Genomic DNA, 22,751 nt, shown 5'->3' with positions numbered 1-22,751 from the left:
AATCTAATCTTGTTCAAGACAGACTCTTACCATTGAAATTCCCTCTTATGCCAATTCCCGGCAACCCAGGCTGCACAGACTTGTTTTTTAAACATGGGAGGGGGGCCAGTAGGTTCAGGGTAGAACACTTTATCAGACGCTCAAGCTAGATGACAAACCCAATAACTTATAATTTCATTGACCCCAAAGAAAAAAATCTGAATCTTTGAGATTCTACTGTTCTCGCTGGAGGTAGGATATAAGATACTACTGAGATGGTACAGGGTAACATGCTGGAGATGTGGAGAGGCAGGGGGCTCTTTTATACATACTTTTTGGTCTTGCACAAAACTTACCCCTTTGTGGCAGGAATTGGAATTCCTTCTCATCATTATATGTCCACTCAAAGTTATAAGGGTTCCCTGCAAAAGCCTGCATCCCACTATTGTGGAAGCAAACCTCACCACTGGCAATGTGGGGGGCAAAGGAGAATGACCTTATGTACCTTATGGACCTTATGTATTGAAGATCTCTTTTCCTTCGTACATGGAACCCATTATTGGTTCTAAACAACCTGCCAACCTTGAATCCAATTCCAACAATCTCCTGAATGTGGAAGGTTGTTGTGAAACCTCTACATGACACATCGCTCCCTGGACTTGACAGACGCCCCCCCCCCCTTCCGTCTTTCCATTCCTTTTCCCTCCCACTCTCAGCTCTGATTGAGCTCTCCGCTCAACTCTTTTAGTCCATCCCTGAGTTCTTATCTGGTACCATCCTGTTCTTATTGTTACAATTAGTCTCCTTCAAGCTAAATACATTTACAGAAAAGACTAGCCCACCCCACCTATTTAAATTGGTACTTGAGCCTCAATGGTCGAAGACCTTTAATGCTGTGGCTGCTGGTTCTCCACTTCCAAGGGAAGCCCTAAATTCTATCATTACTTTTATACCTGAACCAGGGAAAGAAGCGACTCAATGCTCCAGTTACCCGCCAATTTCCTTACTGAACTAGGACGTTAAGCTGTTCCGCAAAGTCATAGTGACACATTTGACCCCCCCTGTTGCATAGAGTCAATTGGTCCTTCATGTCCGAAGTTCCCTTTAGACTTTGTGACCGTATGCTTGCTTGGGTGTTTTCCATGTTCTCTACTCCTTCAGCATCGGTCAGATTGAACAGTGTTTTGTCGGAAAGCTTTAACATCCAAAATGGTACACGACAGGGGGCCTTCTTTCCCATTGATCTTTGTTCTATCTATAGGGCCCTTTCTATGCAGAATTCGTAACAACCAAGATATTTCAGGTATTGAGACACAAGTCTCTTCTTATAAGATATCGGCCTATGCTGATCTGCTCTTCTTCATTCCAACCCGCGGAATTCCTTACCCAACATAATGCAAGAAATACGCCTTTTCTCTAAATTGTCCAACTTCCTATTAATTGGTCTAAGTCTGATGAATCAAACATATCGCTGCCCACTTCCTTCCAAGAGACACTCAACGCCTCCTTTAGCCCTAAATGGGCCGCAGAAAATTTCAAATACCTGGGAATTAACCTTTCGTCAGATTTGTCCAAGCTATAAATTCTGAATTTTCCCCCTGTCCTACAAAACGTTAAAAAAGACTGCTCCAGAAGGTCCAAGGGCATCTTTTCTTTCTGTGGTAGATGTGCCATTTTCTCCCACCACTGCTATATCTATTTTAGGCCACCCCTATCCATTTGCCCATGGCCTTCTTTCGCTTACTAAATGCCCTGCAACAGGGTTTTGTTTGGGTTGCCAAACCAGTAGGAATGAAGCATGCCACCCTATTAAAGTCCAAAAGATAGGGAGGAGTAGGGCCTCCTGATTTCAGGAATTACTACAACGCAGCCCACATGGCAAGAGTCTTGGATTAGTGTTGTAATCACAATTTGAAGTCCAACTGGAACAGTCTTTTACTCAATTTCAGGTGCTACCTTGACTGGAACCTAATAAGACATTGCTGCTAAAGAGACACCCCCACGATTAGCCCAACGTCGGCAGCTTGTCAATCTAATCTTGTTCAAGACAGACTCTTACCATTGAAATTCCCTCTTATGCCAATTCCCGGCAACCCAGGCTGCACAGACTTGTTTTTTAAACATGGGAGGGGGGCCAGTAGGTTCAGGGTAGAACACTTTATCAGACGCTCAAGCTAGATGACGAACCCAATAACTTATAATTTCATTGACCCCAAAGAAAAAAATCTGAATCTTTGAGATTCTACTGTTCTCGCTGGAGGTAGGATATAAGATACTACTGAGATGGTACAGGGTAACATGCTGGAGATGTGGAGAGGCAGGGGGCTCTTTTATACATACTTTTTGGTCTTGCACAAAACTTACCCCTTTGTGGCAGGAATTGGAATTCCTTCTCATCATTATATGTCCACTCAAAGTTATAAGGGTTCCCTGCAAAAGCCTGCATCCCACTATTGTGGAAGCAAACCTCACCACTGGCAATGTGGGGGGCAAAGGAGAATGACCTTATGTACCTTATGGACCTTATGTATTGAAGATCTCTTTTCCTTCGTACATGGAACCCATTATTGGTTCTAAACAACCTGCCAACCTTGAATCCAATTCCAACAATCTCCTGAATGTGGAAGGTTGTTGTGAAACCTCTACATGACACATCGCTCCCTGGACTTGACAGACGCCCCCCCCCCCTTCCGTCTTTCCATTCCTTTTCCCTCCCACTCTCAGCTCTGATTGAGCTCTCCGCTCAACTCTTTTAGTCCATCCCTGAGTTCTTATCTGGTACCATCCTGTTCTTATTGTTACAATTAGTCTCCTTCAAGCTAAATACATTTACAGCAAAGACTAGCCCACCCCACCTATTTAAATTGAAAACCATATACTCCAGTTCAGCTCAGAATTTACAAAGTTAAACTCTAAAATCCCAGCTGAGTGATGGCAGTATGTAAGTTCTTGCCTATCAGTCTTCCAAGCTTCTCAGGATGCTGATGTTTCTGTCTACCTTTATACCATCTATTTATGAATAGGTCCACCAATGCTTTCCTGGAGAACCATCTCAATCTGTCCTCAACAGGTCATCAACCGATTTCATGGGAGAGACACCATGACAACTATTCAACAGCAGGACAGCCTGGATCCACTCATGGCCCATCTGCGCTTTTCATTTCAAGGGTTCTAGAAACGGTTAGGACCATACTCTTTTGACAAACACATGCACCTAACGTTTCAAGACCAACAATGTGCTTAAACCCTTATTGAATAAAAGTTGCAGATGTTATTAGCTGCAGATGGGATGGAGAGGGCTGCTACAAAATTGGGGACCAAATGCAGCACACTGTGGTGGTGAAGAATCTATGGAGTCATTGGGTTATGGGAGGAGTCAAATTCATGGGATAGCTGCGCAGGCGCGTTCCGTTAAACTCTCCGTTAGATTGCAATGGGGCCACAATCTGCTGCTAGTACATCCCTGATGGAACTGGTTAACAGTTTGCTATTTTTATAGGTTTAAGGGATTCGGTACTTTATGTTTGTATTTAACTTATTGACATATCATTGTATAGGGAAATAAATCACATATGGCGGCTTATTATTGGGGGCTCATTCAGCAGGACCCTGTCAGCTATCTCTTCTAACACGTGGACAATTCCTTCAAGTGTCTCATGTAGAGAAATCAAAAGAACAGCAAAGCAGAAAATGCTTGTGTTTATTTCACTTCTTTTGATGTTTTTTTTAAAATATATCTATATACCTCTATCTATCTCCTATCTATCTATCTCATATCTATCTATCTCCTATCTATCTATCTCATATCTATCTATCTCCTATCTATCTATCTCATATCTATCTATCTAATATCTATCTATCTATCTATCTATCTCCTATCTATTTCCTTTCTATCTATCTCATATCTATCTATCTCATATCTATCTATCTATCTATCTATCTATCTATCTATCTATCTCCTATCTATCTCCTATCTATCTATCTCATATCTATCTATCTCATATCTATCTAATATCTATCTATCTATCTATCTATCTATCTATCTATCTATCTATCTATCTATCTCATATCTATCTATCTCATATCTATCTATCTATCTCATATCTATCTATCTATCTATCTATCTATCTATCTATCTATCTCATATCTATCTATCTATCTATCTATCTATCTATCTCATATCTATCTATCTATCTATCTATCTATCTATCTCATATCTATCTATCTCATATCTATCTATCTATCTTTCTATCTCATATCTATCTATACCATATATATCAATATATCTATCTATCTATCTATCTATCTATCTATCTATCTATCTATCTATCTATCTATCTCATATCTATCTATCTTATATCTATCTATCTATCTATCTCATATCTATCTATCTATCTATCTATCTATCTATTTATCTATCTATCTATCTCATATCTATCTATCTATCTATCTATCTCATATCTATGTATCTATCTCATATCTATCTATCTATCTATCTATGTATCTATCTCATATCTATCTATCTATCTATCTATCTATCTATCTATCTATCTATCTATCTCATATCTATCTATCTATCTATCTATCTATCTATCTATGTATCTATCTATCTATCTATGTATCTATCTATCTATCTATCTATCTATCTATCTATCTATCTATCTATCTATCGATCTCATATCTATCTATCTTATATCTATCTATCTCATATCTATCTATCTATCTATCTATCTATCTCATATCTATCTATCTCATATCTATCTATCTTATATCTGCAACATCCCCTCACCGGGGCCTAGCCTTTTCTCGGGGCCTGGAGTCAGCCGGGGCCCGCAGTACCTGAGTGGCTGGCGGTTGCGGCCTAAGCACGCTAGTGTCACGGTGCTTGGTATGGGGAACCGGAGGGCTGTTCTACAGCCTGGCAGGCCTCCAGCAGGGTGGTGTTGGCAAGAAATGATGAGGGAGAGGCTGCTATAGCGGATCTCCCTGGGGCAACCCTTTGGTGTCTAGAGTATGGGTCTCTGTGTGGTGGACAGGGTGCCGTGATGGTGACAGCCGTAGTAGCAGGGACCAGACGGAGGCAGACGTTGAACAAAAACAACTTACAGTTCTTTATTGGAACCGACAGGAACCGCAGCAACGTGCCTTAACAAAATGGTGGATTGCGGAGATTCAGTTGGAGGGAGCCACAGGAGGGATCATCAGCCTGGATGCAATGGCAGGCTGGGAGATAGCTGTGTCCTAGTAGGATGCTTCAGCTTGTCCTGGGTTGCTTCAGGTATCACCCTTAAAGGTAGGATGATACCCCTTTCCTCACTATACTAGCTATTAGTTCCACTCTTCAGGCAGGGGATAGGCTCTTCCTGCTCTGGTCTGGTATGCTAGCTGTACAGACTCCGCAGAGTCTGTACTGGAGTAACTCCAGTCAGCTTCTGCAGACTCCTGGGTCTGACTGCTCTCTAGAACATTCCTGGCCAGGGGTTTTGTTACTCCCCACTGGTCAGGTGGTGGATACTCCTCCAATTACATCTCAGCTCACAGAAACAGAGTGCAACACATGTGATTGGCTGACATATATGACATCAGACAAAACACTTAACTCCTGCCTTACCAGGCAGGATCTGCCACTGCAATATTCCCCTGTGTCCTATAAGGACTATTTAGTATGATGTAGTGACATGCTGTGGGGCTGACTAAACCCTACACAGGCTGCAAGCTACATGGTGGGACGTATTTGCAACCACTCCTCTGCCTTGCATTGGCGAGGGTGTTGCATACCCCGGGGCAATTGAAAGAGCCGCCCTCGGCTCGACTACAGACTTATTGGGGCGCAGAGGTAGATAGGGGCACTTCTGTGAAGTGCAGGCTACATGATCTGTAGGGACAAACCGCCCATGATCCTGGAGGCAGGCGCCTGGGTTGGTGTCGGACTAAGACAAGGACATGTGTGACAGTTGGTTGCTAACGCCATTAAACCAAACTGTACAGTAGGAAAGGTGTGGTGTCATGTACTGTAATCCACTCCTTGCACCAGGACCTGTATATTTGTTATATAAACACTTCTTCCCTAGCGACAAATATATAGTGTGTATATGCATTACATTGGCATATGTGACACAATTAAACATTATACAAATGTATAAGTACCTGCCGACTGACATTCTTACCCTTTGTATGAGTGGCATCCAGGTACTAACTCTGTAACACCCCCGGTCCCCTAAGGACCCGCAGTTTACGGACTACCCCCACTTACGAAGCTTCGGTTAGAGGCATAAGATTGCGGTCAGGGTTTTACATAGAGACGGTCCGACACAGCCACACTACAGTCTACTACAAACTACTGGCATAAATTGACAGTGTGAAAACATTTTGTAAACTCACATTGGCTTAGGAGCCCAATGGGTACACATCTTAAACGTTACAAACGTTGCATAGGTAGGCTACTCAGGGTAGCAGGATATGTAAATGTCTCTTTACCTGAAAAGGAAAAGGCATAAAGAGTGTATGCAGAATGTCCATACCTAAAAGGAAGGCATTAAGTGCAATATAAAAATAAGTCATTAGCAATAGCAACTTTTCCTTGGCAAAAGTCTCACAGAAGGTCTTTAATGGCAATGTCCATCTTCTGGGTACAGCCCTTGAGGTGGGGAAAAGTGCAATAAAAGAAGCAAAGGGTCTCCTCTTTGTGTAGAGGGACAGAGTCCTTTGTAGGAATCTCTGCTGTGGCAGAGGAAGGGGTGCTATCATAGCACATGACAGGGGCAGTTCAAGGAGAGTCTCTTGACTGAAATAAATAAGGGTGAGAGTCCCAGGAAAGTTTCTGGCTCTTTAGGGAATAGGGGCACTCAGCCCAAATGGGATAGCAGAAATAATATTTACAAGATACACAGTACTTGAAGTGGGCTACAGCCCTTCAGGGGTTAATCTTCTTGTTCAAGAGCAATGGCTGCAGGCATGGGAGCAGGAACTGCAGCAGGGACATCATCAGCCTGGGTGAAGAAAACAGTGTCACCTGAAGACATCTGGTGGTAGAAACTGGTAGAAACTGGAACTGCTGACATGGAACACCCAGAAGCTGGAGCTGGAACAGCAGGGAGGTCATCTGCGGCAGCAGGCATCTCAGCAAAGGAAGGAGACAGGCACTTCTCTGGCTGACCTTCTGGAGCTGGGGGCGCTGTGGAGCGCATGATGATGACCGCAGGAGCTGTAACTTCTACATTGCTGACAGCTGAAGGATTGTTGTTCCTGGACTGACCTGTAGCTCTTGGGGGCACTGTTGCGCTGGCGGTGGTAACCTCTGTAGCTGGCAGGGCGTTTTTACCGGGCCTCTTAGCAGGTGGTCCTGGATACTCCGCAGGATGGTCAGCAGCATTAGATAAGGGGTCAGGCCCCTTTAAGAGAGTCCCTTTTGTAGCCGGGCCTCCTATGGGGAGATGTTGGCCCTCTGCAAGGAGGCCGGACTGTACCCCAGCCGGGGCTAAGGGAGATATAGTGACAGTCACTGTGATATAGGCCCTGGGGGCCACGGTACTCACATCCGCGGTGGTCCTCTGGAGGTCCGGAATTGGGGGAGGCAGCCGCTGTGGAGAATCCGCCATTGGAGACTGCGTACGGGAGACAGCAGTAAGCGGTGCAGCAGAGAAAGGTGCCTAAGGCTCGTGAGCAGGCCATGCGACACTTGGTTCCTCATCTCGGCAGCTGTACGGCATGTCGGCAGGACAGGAGACAGCACGTGGAGAAATCCAAGATGGCCGACCAACCTCTCTGATGCTGGCTGGCGGCTGCGCTGACTCTGAGGTACCTTGTGGGCTCTCACTGGCGTTGCAGCGCGGGAGAGTTTCGCGCCAGAGGGTGGAGCTTGAGTCTTTCCCGCCAGGAGCTGTGGCGGGCTGAATTTTCTGCTGCGCCACAGCGCGCTGAGGCAGGCTTCGCGCCAGTGAAGGTTTTGGCGGGCTGGAATTACTTGCTGCGCCACAGTTTCATGAGGTAAAATGCTTCAGGCGTGGCAGCGCCGGATGTAGCAGAGCTGACAAAGTTCTTTGCAGGGTTTAACCTCTTGAGTGCTGGAGCGATGCTTGACAGCGCTTGGCAGCAGTAATAAAGTCAATGTGAAATATAGCACAAAAACACTTGGGCCTATACCCGAATGGTAGCAGGGTTAGGCAGCACAGTAGTTTTTCAATAAAGGATAGTCTCTAGTGCCAGAATAAGGCACAGAAGTATATATCCTGTTCGTGACTCCACTTGCAACATCCCCTCAGAAAATGCTTGTGTTTATTTCACTTCTTTTGATGTTTTTTTAAAAATATATCTATATACCTCTATCTATCTCCTATCTATCTATCTCATATCTATCTATCTAATATCTATCTATCTATCTATCTATCTATCTCCTATCTATTTCCTTTCTATCTATCTCATATCTATCTATCTCATATCTATCTATCTATCTATCTATCTCCTATCTATCTCCTATCTATCTCATATCTATCTATCTCATATCTATCTAATATCTATCTATCTATCTATCTATCTATCTATCTATCTATCTCATATCTATCTATCTCATATCTATCTATCTATCTCATATCTATCTATCTATCTATCTATCTATCTATCTATCTATCTATCTCATATCTATCTATCTATCTATCTATCTCATATCTATCTATCTATCTATCTATCTATCTATCTATCTCATATCTATCTATCTCATATCTATCTATCTATCTTTCTATCTCATATCTATCTATACCATATATATCAATATATCTATCTATCTATCTATCTATCTATCTATCTATCTATCTATCTATCTCATATCTATCTATCTTATATCTATCTATCTATCTATCTCATATCTATCTATCTATCTATCTATCTATCTATTTATCTATCTATCTATCTCATATCTATCTATCTATCTATCTATCTCATATCTATGTATCTATCTCATATCTATCTATCTATCTATCTATGTATCTATCTCATATCTATCTATCTATCTATCTATCTATCTATCTATCTATCTATCTATCTATATCATATCTATCTATCTATCTATCTATCTATCTATCTATGTATCTATCTATCTATCTATGTATCTATCTATCTATCTATCTATCTATCTATCTATCTATCTATCTATCTATCGATCTCATATCTATCTATCTTATATCTATCTATCTCATATCTATCTATCTATCTATCTATCTATCTATCTCATATCTATCTATCTCATATCTATCTATCTTATATCTGCAACATCCCCTCACCGGGGCCTAGCCTTTTCTCGGGGCCTGGAGTCAGCCGGGGCCCGCAGTACCTGAGTGGCTGGCGGTTGCGGCCTAAGCACGCTAGTGTCACGGTGCTTGGTATGGGGAACCGGAGGGCTGTTCTACAGCCTGGCAGGCCTCCAGCAGGGTGGTGTTGGCAAGAAATGATGAGGGAGAGGCTGCTATAGCGGATCTCCCTGGGGCAACCCTTTGGTGTCTAGAGTATGGGTCTCTGTGTGGTGGACAGGGTGCCGTGATGGTGACAGCCGTAGTAGCAGGGACCAGACGGAGGCAGACTTTGAACAAAAACAACTTACAGTTCTTTATTGGAACCGACAGGAACCGCAGCAACGTGCCTTAACAAAATGGTGGATTGCGGAGATTCAGTTGGAGGGAGCCACAGGAGGGATCATCAGCCTGGATGCAATGGCAGGCTGGGAGATAGCTGTGTCCTAGTAGGATGCTTCAGCTTGTCCTGGGTTGCTTCAGGTATCACCCTTAAAGGTAGGATGATACCCCTTTCCTCACTATACTAGCTATTAGTTCCACTCTTCAGGCAGGGGATAGGCTCTTCCTGCTCTGGTCTGGTATGCTAGCTGTACAGACTCCGCAGAGTCTGTACTGGAGTAACTCCAGTCAGCTTCTGCAGACTCCTGGGTCTGACTGCTCTCTAGAACATTCCTGGCCAGGGGTTTTGTTACTCCCCACTGGTCAGGTGGTGGATACTCCTCCAATTACATCTCAGCTCACAGAAACAGAGTGCAACACATGTGATTGGCTGACATATATGACATCAGACAAAACACTTAACTCCTGCCTTACCAGGCAGGATCTGCCACTGCAATATTCCCCTGTGTCCTATAAGGACTATTTAGTATGATGTAGTGACATGCTGTGGGGCTGACTAAACCCTACACAGGCTGCAAGCTACATGGTGGGACGTATTTGCAACCACTCCTCTGCCTTGCATTGGCGAGGGTGTTGCATACCCCGGGGCAATTGAAAGAGCCGCCCTCGGCTCGACTACAGACTTATTGGGGCGCAGAGGTAGATAGGGGCACTTCTGTGAAGTGCAGGCTACATGATCTGTAGGGACAAACCGCCCATGATCCTGGAGGCAGGCGCCTGGGTTGGTGTCGGACTAAGACAAGGACATGTGTGACAGTTGGTTGCTAACGCCATTAAACCAAACTGTACAGTAGGAAAGGTGTGGTGTCATGTACTGTAATCCACTCCTTGCACCAGGACCTGTATATTTGTTATATAAACACTTCTTCCCTAGCGACAAATATATAGTGTGTATATGCATTACATTGGCATATGTGACACAATTAAACATTATACAAATGTATAAGTACCTGCCGACTGACATTCTTACCCTTTGTATGAGTGGCATCCAGGTACTAACTCTGTAACACCCCCGGTCCCCTAAGGACCCGCAGTTTACGGACTACCCCCACTTACGAAGCTTCGGTTAGAGGCATAAGATTGCGGTCAGGGTTTTACATAGAGACGGTCCGACACAGCCACACTACAGTCTACTACAAACTACTGGCATAAATTGACAGTGTGCAAACATTTTGTAAACTCACATTGGCTTAGGAGCCCAATGGGTACACATCTTAAACGTTACAAACGTTGCATAGGTAGGCTACTCAGGGTAGCAGGATATGTAAATGTCTCTTTACCTGAAAAGGAAAAGGCATAAAGAGTGTATGCAGAATGTCCATACCTAAAAGGAAGGCATTAAGTGCAATATAAAAATAAGTCATTAGCAATAGCAACTTTTCCTTGGCAAAAGTCTCACAGAAGGTCTTTAATGGCAATGTCCATCTTCTGGGTACAGCCCTTGAGGTGGGGAAAAGTGCAATAAAAGAAGCAAAGGGTCTCCTCTTTGTGTAGAGGGACAGAGTCCTTTGTAGGAATCTCTGCTGTGGCAGAGGAAGGGGTGCTATCATAGCACATGACAGGGGCAGTTCAAGGAGAGTCTCTTGACTGAAATAAATAAGGGTGAGAGTCCCAGGAAAGTTTCTGGCTCTTTAGGGAATAGGGGCACTCAGCCCAAATGGGATAGCAGAAATAATATTTACAAGATACACAGTACTTGAAGTGGGCTACAGCCCTTCAGGGGTTAATCTTCTTGTTCAAGAGCAATGGCTGCAGGCATGGGAGCAGGAACTGCAGCAGGGACATCATCAGCCTGGGTGAAGAAAACAGTGTCACCTGAAGACATCTGGTGGTAGAAACTGGTAGAAACTGGAACTGCTGACATGGAACACCCAGAAGCTGGAGCTGGAACAGCAGGGAGGTCATCTGCGGCAGCAGGCATCTCAGCAAAGGAAGGAGACAGGCACTTCTCTGGCTGACCTTCTGGAGCTGGGGGCGCTGTGGAGCGCATGATGATGACCGCAGGAGCTGTAACTTCTACATTGCTGACAGCTGAAGGATTGTTGTTCCTGGACTGACCTGTAGCTCTTGGGGGCACTGTTGCGCTGGCGGTGGTAACCTCTGTAGCTGGCAGGGCGTTTTTACCGGGCCTCTTAGCAGGTGGTCCTGGATACTCCGCAGGATGGTCAGCAGCATTAGATAAGGGGTCAGGCCCCTTTAAGAGAGTCCCTTTTGTAGCCGGGCCTCCTATGGGGAGATGTTGGCCCTCTGCAAGGAGGCCGGACTGTACCCCAGCCGGGGCTAAGGGAGATATAGTGACAGTCACTGTGATATAGGCCCTGGGGGCCACGGTACTCACATCCGCGGTGGTCCTCTGGAGGTCCGGAATTGGGGGAGGCAGCCGCTGTGGAGAATCCGCCATTGGAGACTGCGTACGGGAGACAGCAGTAAGCGGTGCAGCAGAGAAAGGTGCCTAAGGCTCGTGAGCAGGCCATGCGACACTTGGTTCCTCATCTCGGCAGCTGTACGGCATGTCGGCAGGACAGGAGACAGCACGTGGAGAAATCCAAGATGGCCGACCAACCTCTCTGATGCTGGCTGGCGGCTGCGCTGACTCTGAGGTACCTTGTGGGCTCTCACTGGCGTTGCAGCGCGGGAGAATTTCGCGCCAGAGGGTGGAGCTTGAGTCTTTCCCGCCAGGAGCTGTGGCGGGCTGAATTTTCTGCTGCGCCACAGCGCGCTGAGGCAGGCTTCGCGCCAGTGAAGGTTTTGGCGGGCTGGAATTACTTGCTGCGCCACAGTTTCATGAGGTAAAATGCTTCAGGCGTGGCAGCGCCGGATGTAGCAGAGCTGACAAAGTTCTTTGCAGGGTTTAACCTCTTGAGTGCTGGAGCGATGCTTGACAGCGCTTGGCAGCAGTAATAAAGTCAATGTGAAATATAGCACAAAAACACTTGGGCCTATACCCGAATGGTAGCAGGGTTAGGCAGCACAGTAGTTTTTCAATAAAGGATAGTCTCTAGTGCCAGAATAAGGCACAGAAGTATATATCCTGTTCGTGACTCCACTTGCAACATCCCCTCACCGGGGCTAGCCTTTTCTCGGGGCCTGGAGTCAGCCGGGGCCCGCAGTACCTGAGTGGCGGGCGGTTGCGGCCTAGGCACGCTAGTGTCACGGTGCTTGGTATGGGGAACCGGAGGGCTGTCCTACAGCCTGGCAGGCCTCCAGCAGGGTGGTGTTGGCAAGAAATGATGAGGGAGAGGCTGCTATAGCGGATCTCCCTGGGGCAACCCTTTGGTGTCTAGAGTATGGGTCTCTGTGTGGTGGACAGGGTGCCGTGATGGTGACAGCCGTAGTAGCAGGGACCAGACGGAGGCAGACGTTGAACAAAAACAACTTACAGTTCTTTATTGGAACCGACAGGAACCGCAGAAACGTGCCTTAACAAAATGGTGGATTGCGGAGATGCAGTTGGAGGGAGCCACAGGAGGGATCATCAGCCTGGATGCAATGGCAGGCTGGGAGATAGCTGTGTCCTAGTAGGATGCTTCAGCTTGTCCTGGGTTGCTTCAGGTATCACCCTTAAAGGTAGGATGATACCCCTTTCCTCACTATACTAGCTATTAGTTCCACTCTTCAGGCAGGGGCTAGGCTCTTCCTGCTCTGGTCTGGTATGCTAGCTGTACAGACTTCGCAGAGTCTGTACTGGAGTAACTGCAGTCTGCTTCTGCAGACTCCTGGGTCTGACTGCTCTCTAGAACATTCCTGGCCAGGGGTTTTGTTACTCCCCACTGGTCAAGTGGTGGCTACTCCTCCAATTACATCTCTGCTCACAGAAACAGAGTGCAACACATGTGATTGGCTGACACATATCAGACAAAACACTTAACTCCTGCCTTACCAGGCAGGATCTACCACTGCAATATTCCCCTGTGTCCTATAAGGACTATGTAGTGTGATGTAGTGACATGCTGTGGGGCTGACTAGACCCTACACAGGCTGCAAGCTACATGGTGGGACGTATTCGCAACCACTCCTCTGCCTTGCATCGGCGAGGGTGTTGCATATCTATCTATCTATCTATCTCATATCTATCATCTATCTATCTATCTATCTCATATCTATCTATCTATCTATCTATCTATCTATCTATCTTATATCTATCTCTTATCTATCTATCTATTATCTATCTATGTAGTACTTAGTCAATTATCATAATGGTGGACATTAATCATAGTGGATCTCAGGTTCGCCTGTTTTTGCGCCTGGTTTGTTCTTCTTTTTGGCTCCTGATCTATGATGGATCTGGTTCTGCCTTAGTAAATGCCTTTTGGAATTGTCGCATGTCCGATTCATTTGCGCCTAAATTTGCGCCTAATTTGTCACAAATTGTTAGATCTCATTTGTGAGCAATAATGAAAGGAGACTGAGGAAAGGTGACAGAACGTTCAGGGCTTCATCTCTGCACAAAAACTATCATTGTGATGTAACTGCAGGGACTAAAAGTGACAGAGATGTAAAAAAAAAAAAAATTATTGCTGAAATGAGTCTTTTCCTTTTTTATTATAATTTACAGTAAATGGAGACTGATAATATTCTCAGATCTGTACAATAAGACAATAATCACTCCCAGAGATGATCCCATAGACAATGATGAAGTCGTTACTGGAGAAATTTTACATTTTAAAACTGCTCCGAAGTATTTTACATGTTGCATAGAGGTTATTCTTCATTTGGGAACCTAAAATGTATGTTTTTAGTAATGAAAAGGGAAGTTTTTTGGAAGTGCACCTGCTCAGAGGAGGTGCATTTTCTGCGCCTATTTTGTGCCTTTTTAGGTGCACTTTTGTGATAGATCCCGTGCAAACATCTGTTTAGGGCGCACTCACTATGTCAGATAAGGCGCTGGGACTCAAAACCACTAAGTGCCGAACTTTGCCGTGCTCCAGAAAATGGCGCATAAATGCGCCTAATTAACGAGATGCTAAAAAGATGTCCCCCAATGTCTTACAGACCCATCAGGGTAATATCTGAATGTTACCTTATGTAATGTCCGGTAAGGTCTCTTCAGGTCTAGAATGTGTAGATTCCCAATGATGGGCAGGGGTCTAGGTCCGGGGGGCAGATTATACACATTTGTTTTCCGTCCATAGAGAAACAGGGCAATGGAAATGCACATAATAAGAGACAAAACCAACGTGACGGGATCAGTGACGTCCATGGTACCAGGGAAGGATCTATAGGAAGATAAATATAAGTATTAATACAGAGTAAGGCTACATTCACACGATGTATGCCCGCCGTACCGTAGTACGGCGGGCATACATCGGCGCTGCGGATACATCGGCGCTGCTCACGGCACGGCTGTAAGCGCACGGCAAGGCGCCGTAATACGGGAAAAGATAGGACGTGCTACGGAGCGGTACGGTGCCGCACGTGAGCCCATAGGAGTGTATGGGGGCCGTATATACGTCCCCCATACATGTGTGTGAATGTAGCCTTATGTACGCTAAGCTGCAAAGCCTCAATCCAGCCACTACAAAGAGGATAGAGATGTCGGCTTCCTATTCCATTATATATCTTCAATATTATCAATCAATCAATCTATCTATTTATCTATCTAATTTCTATCTATCTATCTCATATCTATCTCATATCTATCTATCTATCTATCTATCTATCTCATATCTATCTATCTATCTATCTCTCTCATATCTATCATCTATCTATCTATCTCATGTATATATCTATCTATCTCATATCTATCTATCTCATATCTATCTATCTATCTATCTATCTCATATCTATCTATCTATCTATCTATCTATCTCATATCTATTTCATATCTATCTATCTATCTATCTATCTATCTATCTATCTATCTATCTCATATCTATCTCCTATCTATCTATCTATCTATCTATCTATCTCATATCTATCTATCTATCTATCTATCTATCTATCTATCTCCTATCTATCTATCTATCTATCTCATATCTATCTCCTATCTATCTATCTATCTATCTATCTCATATCTATCTATCTATCTATCTATCTATCTATCTATCTATCTATCTCATATCTATCTATCTATCTATCTATCTATCTCATATCTATTTATCTCTCTCATATCTATCATCTATCTATCTATCTCATGTATATATCTATCTATCTCATATCTATCTATCTATCTATCTATCTATCTATCTATCTATCTATCTCATATCTATCTATCTATCTATCTCATATCTATTTCATATCTATCTATCTATCTATCTATCTATCTATCTATCTATCTATCTCATATCTATCTCCTATCTATCTATCTATCTATCTCATATCTATCTATCTATCTATCTATCTATCTATCTCCTATCTATCTATCTATCTATCTATCTATCTATCTATCTCATATCTATCTCCTATCTATCTATCTATCTATCTCATATCTATCTCATATCTATCTATCTATCTATCTATCTATCTATCTATCTATCTATCTATCTCATGTATATATCTATCTATCTCATATCTATCTATCTATCTATCTATCTATCTATCTCATATCTATCTATCTATCTATCTATCTCATATCTATTTCATATCTATCTATCTATCTATCTATCTATCTATCTATCTATCTCATATCTATCTCCTATCTATCTATCTATCTCATATCTATCTATCTATCTATCTATCTATCTATCTATCTCCTATCTATCTATCTATCTATCTATCTATCTCATATCTATCTCCTATCTATCTATCTATCTATCTATCTATCTATCTATCTATCTATCTCATATCTATCTCATATCTATCTATCTATCTATCTATCTATCTATCTCATATCTATCTATCTATCTATCTATCTATCTCTCTCATATCTATCATCTATCTATCTATCTCATGTATATATCTATCTATCTCATATCTATCTATCTCATATCTATCTATCTATCTATCTCATATCTATCTATCTATCTATCTATCTATCTATCTCATATCTATTTCATATCTATCTATCTATCTATCTATCTATCTCATATCTATCTCCTATCTATCTATCTATCTATCTATCTCATATCTATCTATCTATCTATCTATCTATCTATCTATCTATCTATCTATCTATCTATCTATCTCCTATCTATCTATCTATCTATCTATCTCATATCTATCTCCTATCTATCTATCTATCTATCTATCTATCTATCTATCTATCTATCTATCTATCTATCATCTATCATGAATATTTAAAACATTAAAACAATTCAGCTGCACCAGTTAAGAAAAAATCGGGTGCTCAACCTTCAGGTTTGTTAAATCCTTTCACATATAAAAATCAAAAAATGGTAAAACTCCAAGTTCTTGTGAAAAAGGAATTCTTTTATTCCAAAGGGCACTTTTGGAATAAAAGAATTCCTTTTTCACAAGAAATTGGAGTGCCACCATTTTTTGATTTTTATCATGAATATTATCTATATAATCTATCTCTCTATCCGTCTCAAATATTCATCTTTGTCACCATCTCATATTATCAGTTCAACGTTTTCTGAAGTTGGATAAACTTTAGATAATCTTTCTCTGTACCGCAGGAAGTTAAAACTTTGCTCCACCTGTTTCAATCTCAGTTAATCTCTCACATTGCTTTATGTATTTGTATTGTTACTACTAAAAGTTCACAAAAATATCAAAGATCTAAATCTCACCTCATATTCTGTAAAGTTAGTAAGATTCCTCCTATAGTTCCCAGTAACATAAGATGACAGATCTGGTCCGGCTCTGCAGCTACACGTTATACATTTACATTGCATGACAATAAAAAGGCGTTTGTAAGGCAGCCAGGTCCTCGGGCCTTGAGGGTGGAGGTTTTTTTTACATAATTCAGTGTCCTGAGGAACCCCCGACGCCAAAAACTTCTATCGAAAACAGTTATAGAAGCAAGAGAAATATTTCACGCAGGAATAACACCATTAAATTTAGGATTCCATATGGTCCTCAATTCAACGCAATTAAAAATATTTTCCATAAATACTCCGTAAATACCATTTTAGGCCAAGTTCCTACACTCGGTAAGGTAATTCAAAATGGCTGCAGATGCAGGGGAAACCATTGGTAACTTCTAGTGATGAGCGGGCTTGTGGAACTTCAACAGATTCGGACTAACATTGGGAAAAAAATGTTGTTGTGAACCTACTATTGACCCCAAACTTGGCCCCCGAATACAAAACCAATTGAGTCAATTAATTTTAACATTCAAAAATGGCTGTAGTTAGTGTTGGAGGGATGAAAAATTAGGGTAATGACAGAGCAGTTGCCCTGACAAAACAGGGTTTGGAAAAAAAGACTTAATAATAAGAAGCATAAAAAATTACAAAAAAAATTAAATGCTTTTAATGTCATTGCGCTAGAGTTTTTTGAGTTTCATAGTGCCCCACCTTCAACCCCACTCAAGGACATCTCAGCGACAGGTCATGGAGCAGTCACTAATGCTCTATAATAACTCTTATCTTGGATTCCGTGGGCCTTCCACCTACCCCTGCCCCAGTATCAGACTTAGGGTTTACAAATGCCCAACTTGTATTGCAGAATGAGGATGTGGACATCACCATCAATCTGGAGACTGATAAGGAAGGGAAGCGGTGAGGTCTTGGTGGTGAGGGGTCATGACCATGTCCCAGACCCAACATACATCAAAAGCAATGATAGTACGGAAAAAGAGGTGGTGGTCACAAAGCCCTGGATAGATGAGCAGAAGATGTGGATGGTACATCTAGCAGATCACTGCTTGCTACCGCCCGCCGTATCCAGAAACAGAGCATAAAAACCTGCCCAGAGGATCTCTCTGGTGTGGTATTTTTTAAAGTAATTTTTAGAAGACAAAACAAATGTCATTTGCACGCTGTGCCTCCAGTCCTTTAAGTAAGCAACAATTTGAGCACGATCTCATCCAGGAGCCCTGGTTCTGAATGGGACAGGTGCAAAATTGCTGGCATTTGAAAAACTACACAGTGGGGCACATTTACTTACCCATCCCGTCGCGATCCCCGAGGTGCGTTGTCTGACAAGGATTCGGAGCTGCCGCGATTCACTAAGATCGTGCGCCCGATATCCTGCATGTGTCACTTCCCCGCTCAGGTTCACCGGAGTTCACCTTCTTCTTCCCAGTGCATGTAAGTGCATGGCTTGTGACACAATTTTGAATGTTAAAACCCGCGCTTAGTCCGCATCAGTCGGCTTGTCCGACAGCCACACCCCACAATTTGCGTCGCATGAAAATCGGCACGATTACGCCAAAATCCAATTGCGTGCGCCAGTTAAATGCAGTGCAAAACGGAAAAAGTTGTGAAACCCGATGAAAATGCGGTCCGCGGACCCTTAGTAAATGTGCCCCAATACGTCATTTCCAGCTACCACTACTTTTCCGGGCTGGCTGTCCCCACCCTGCATTAACAGGCTGTGGAGAAAATCAGGTGTGCACTACGCAGTGCAAGTCGCAAGGTGCATATCACAACTGATATGTGGACAAGTAAACATGGGCAGGGACGTTACATCTTGATACTACTAAGACTGGTAGTATAATGGAACGCAGTAAGATGCCATGAATGCAAAACATTCTGTCTGAATGATCCTATCTAGATCAGCAGCCTCTCCTTAACTCAGTCTCCTGTCTGTAGTGGCTTGGGCATGTGACACTGCTTCATATACAGCAGGGTCAAATGTCCCACCTAGCCAATCACAGTGACGCTAAATCAACCAATCAACCAGGTTTCCAAATTTTTTCTGAACGTTGATGCACCTTTTCGTTGGACTTTGCATCATAAATGTGGCGCACGGTCCGACTGTGCAGCGGAACGCCCCCTTCAATGAAGAAATTTGTGTCGCAAAACACATGTGTCGCAGACAATTTATAAATCCATGTGCAAGCAGTTTGCACTAAAAGGACTGGACAGAAAACTGGTGCAGGGGCTTTAATAAATCTGGGCCAATATGTATTCGTTTTTCCTTAAAATTTAACACATACAGGTGGAAACAGAATAAAAATCCTTTATCAATTGTGACACCCATTGAGTTGGTTGTGTATAATTTTTATTGTACACAATGCAATTTAACATACAAAGGATTCGCCACTAGGAGATTAAAAACAAGAATTGTCGAGCATTTCACTCTTCTCAGATCACCCAATGACTTTAGACGCAGGTCTGAAGTCTGCAGTGACGTCTTTAGAGAAACACCTGGAGTCCCAGAGGCACCCAAAGACCCAAAGACACCCAGAAAACCATAAACACCCGGAGACCCAGAGAAACCCAGAGACACCCAGAGAACCAGAAACACCCAGAGACCCAGAGACACCCAGAGAACCAGAAACACCCAGAGACCCAGAGGCACCCGGAGACTAAGAAACACCCCAAGACTCAGAGACTACCGAAGAACCATAAACACCCGGGGACCCAGAGACACCTGGAGACCCAGAGACACCTGAAGACCCAGAGACACCCAGGGAACCAGAGACACCCAACCACCCAGAGGCACCCGGAGACCAAGAAACACCCAAAGACCCAGAGACACCCAAAGACACCCAGAGACCCAGAGAAACCGGGAGACCCAGAGACACCTGGAGACCCAGAGACACCCGGAGACCCAGAGAACCAGAGACACCCAACCACCCTTATCAAAGTGATTTTGAGATTGTTTGTTTTTTTTGTCATCGGTCTTACTTTATTTTAGTGGTACATTGTGGCTGATAAGTTTTGCTTTTATTTATAAAAAACATGTAAAAACTGATGAATTTTTAAAAAAATTTGCCAATTTCAAAATTCGAAACCATCCTGTTTTTAGGCACATAGTTTTACCACCTAAACAAATTGTGTAAAAAATTTATTTCACGCAGGTCACGCAGCTTACAAATTGAATATCAGTTTTCTGTATTTTCAAGGAGATTGCAGAATTGACTTTTTTGGGGATGATTATTGTTTTTAATGTACTTTGAAATATATAATATTGGAAACCCCCTAAATATCAACCCATTTTAAAATGTACCCCCCTCAAAGTATCAGAAACAACTTTTAGGAAGATTGTTAACCCCTTGAGATCTTCATAGTAATTAAATCAAAATAGAGATGAAATTTAGAATGGTCTAATTTATCGGTTATGCGTTCACTTAGCTCTAAAATTTACACATTTCCAAAAGATAAAAAGAGAAAACCCATCTTAATATTTGTTATACAATTTCTCTCGAGTACAGAGACCCCCCTCATGTGGCCGGTACTAGTTTTATGGGCGCACAGCGAGATGCAGAAGGAAAGGAGCAGCCTGCAGCTGCCAGTTTTGTCGCCTTTTTGTAGGTTATAAAATTTCAGTTTTTCCGTTAGTGGGGCCATATGTGGGCAATTTTTTGTGTGATGAAATGTAATTTCCAATGATACAATTTTGGGGTTGGTATCCCCTATCGTTGAAAACATATTTCCTTTTTTTGGGGGTATGGAGGAGTAGAAAAGTATCAATTATGTAATAGATTTTTGACGTAATTTTTTTGCTTTTCACCGTATAGCATAATAAACGTCTTATTTTTATTCTATAGGTCAATATGATTGAAGGTGCGTCAAAATAAAGTTGGTGCGCACGTCCCCAGCAGTGCAAGGGGCACCATTTTCATAAAGATTGTGTGCCGGTATTCACAAATCTGCCGCAGTTTGTATTAGTTTTGATAAACATGGGCCAATGCAGGTAATTTCAAAGAATAATTATGCGGTAGTTAGTAGGATTGACCTGTAAGACTAAAAGACTTATTATGGCATAAACAAGAAGGGGTAAGCAATAGCCACTGTATGATAAGTGATGCTACGGCCGGTTACCTCCCTCTATCTGCATGGCCACATACTGGCAGAAACAGGTGCCATTGGATACATGCCCGGGAGGTGGTGGGTTATGGAAAGGGAAGAGTTTCTTGGCCATGCAGTTGGCATAACCCGGTGAATATCTTATCATGGCCTCGTTCCACATACGTTGCTCTAGTTCTCTATCACTCCCAAAGGTAATGCGGAACATTTCTCTACAATCTTTTAGAGATACAAAAACAAAATCCAAACTGGACTTAGAAGAACAACCGGCAAGGATTGAACATCCAGTTAATAGTAGATTGGCTTCTCCAACTTTTTTGTTCATGTCTTGGGTTATCCTGTTCAACCTTTTCTTTTTCCAGTATGCACCTTTATACAATGCAAAACCGAATGCAACTAAACTGATTGGTAAGTGGATAAAGTACCACCAAGTCATGGTGGTGTATGAAGATATACAAAATATTAATGGAATGACAAGGCCAAAACCCAGCAGTAATCCCAGAACACCTTCAGTACATTTGGCGTTTAGGATATCAGGTGGAGTATCATTTATCAGCTGAATGGCTTTCTTGTAGATTTCCGGGTCTTTCACCACTGCTTTGAGAGCGTCCGGCACACAAGTGTCAGAGAAAACTCCACTGCTGGCTTCTTCATGCCCATTCACTGCTGCCAGAGATAGCAGATGCTTCCCCCCGTAGAGGATAGATGACTGGAAGTGCACCAGGACGTCTTCAGTTTCTTTCGCATTATTCCTTAGGAGCCTTTTGCAGAGTTTTTCAAAGAACTGCTCATCCTCAGCTTCTAAGTAAGTGAGGTGACTGAGATACAGAGGCATCAGGCATGGCCTCAGAATGATGGGGACAATGGCTTTATGTGACATACAGTCCTGGAACATGGAGAGATTGGCTTCAAAGAGGCACCAGCGACTGTCCACAAATTCCGGGCTCAGCACCATTACAATCTTCTGACTGCTCTGAATGCACTCAGTCATGTTCTCTATGATCGTCTTCCCTGCAGTGAAGTCCCGGTCATGTGTACAGATTTTTATGGCGGGAAATTTCTCCTCCAGTTTGTGGATAAGCCGATGCACCCAAGCCGAGTCTGCACCACTGAAGCTGATGAAAGCGTGGTACATGTCTGTCCCAGTGACCCGAGGTACCGAGAAATCACCAGAAGCCGAGAAACTTGCTGAATCTCCATATTCCGTATTTTGAGACGTCGCCATTTTCTTATTATACTCTGTTTATACCTGTGAAGATGAAGCAGA

The 22,751-nt window shown here is 43.0% G+C and overlaps 2 protein-coding genes across 2 annotated transcripts in view; one reads left to right on the top strand and one right to left on the bottom strand.

Annotated features, from left to right (window-relative positions):
• The window catches only part of LOC140122647 (cytochrome P450 2C5-like), an 80,187-nt gene extending 65,313 nt beyond the window's left edge, over positions 1-14,874 (bottom strand). Inside the window, exon 1 of the mRNA XM_072143743.1 lies at positions 14,683-14,874. Coding sequence (XP_071999844.1) covers positions 14,683-14,862 — 180 coding nt within the window. The 5' untranslated portion in view covers positions 14,863-14,874. The remainder of the gene's footprint in view (positions 1-14,682) is intronic.
• Positions 1-22,751, top strand: part of LOC140122939 (uncharacterized) — a 360,094-nt gene that overhangs the window by 252,294 nt on the left and 85,049 nt on the right. The gene's annotated exons all lie outside the window — the stretch shown is intronic.

The sequence above is a fragment of the Engystomops pustulosus genome, chromosome 3 (assembly GCF_040894005.1).
Source record: "Engystomops pustulosus chromosome 3, aEngPut4.maternal, whole genome shotgun sequence".
NCBI lineage: Eukaryota > Metazoa > Chordata > Amphibia > Anura > Leptodactylidae > Engystomops > Engystomops pustulosus.
This window is presented reverse-complemented; position numbering and strand designations above follow the sequence as displayed.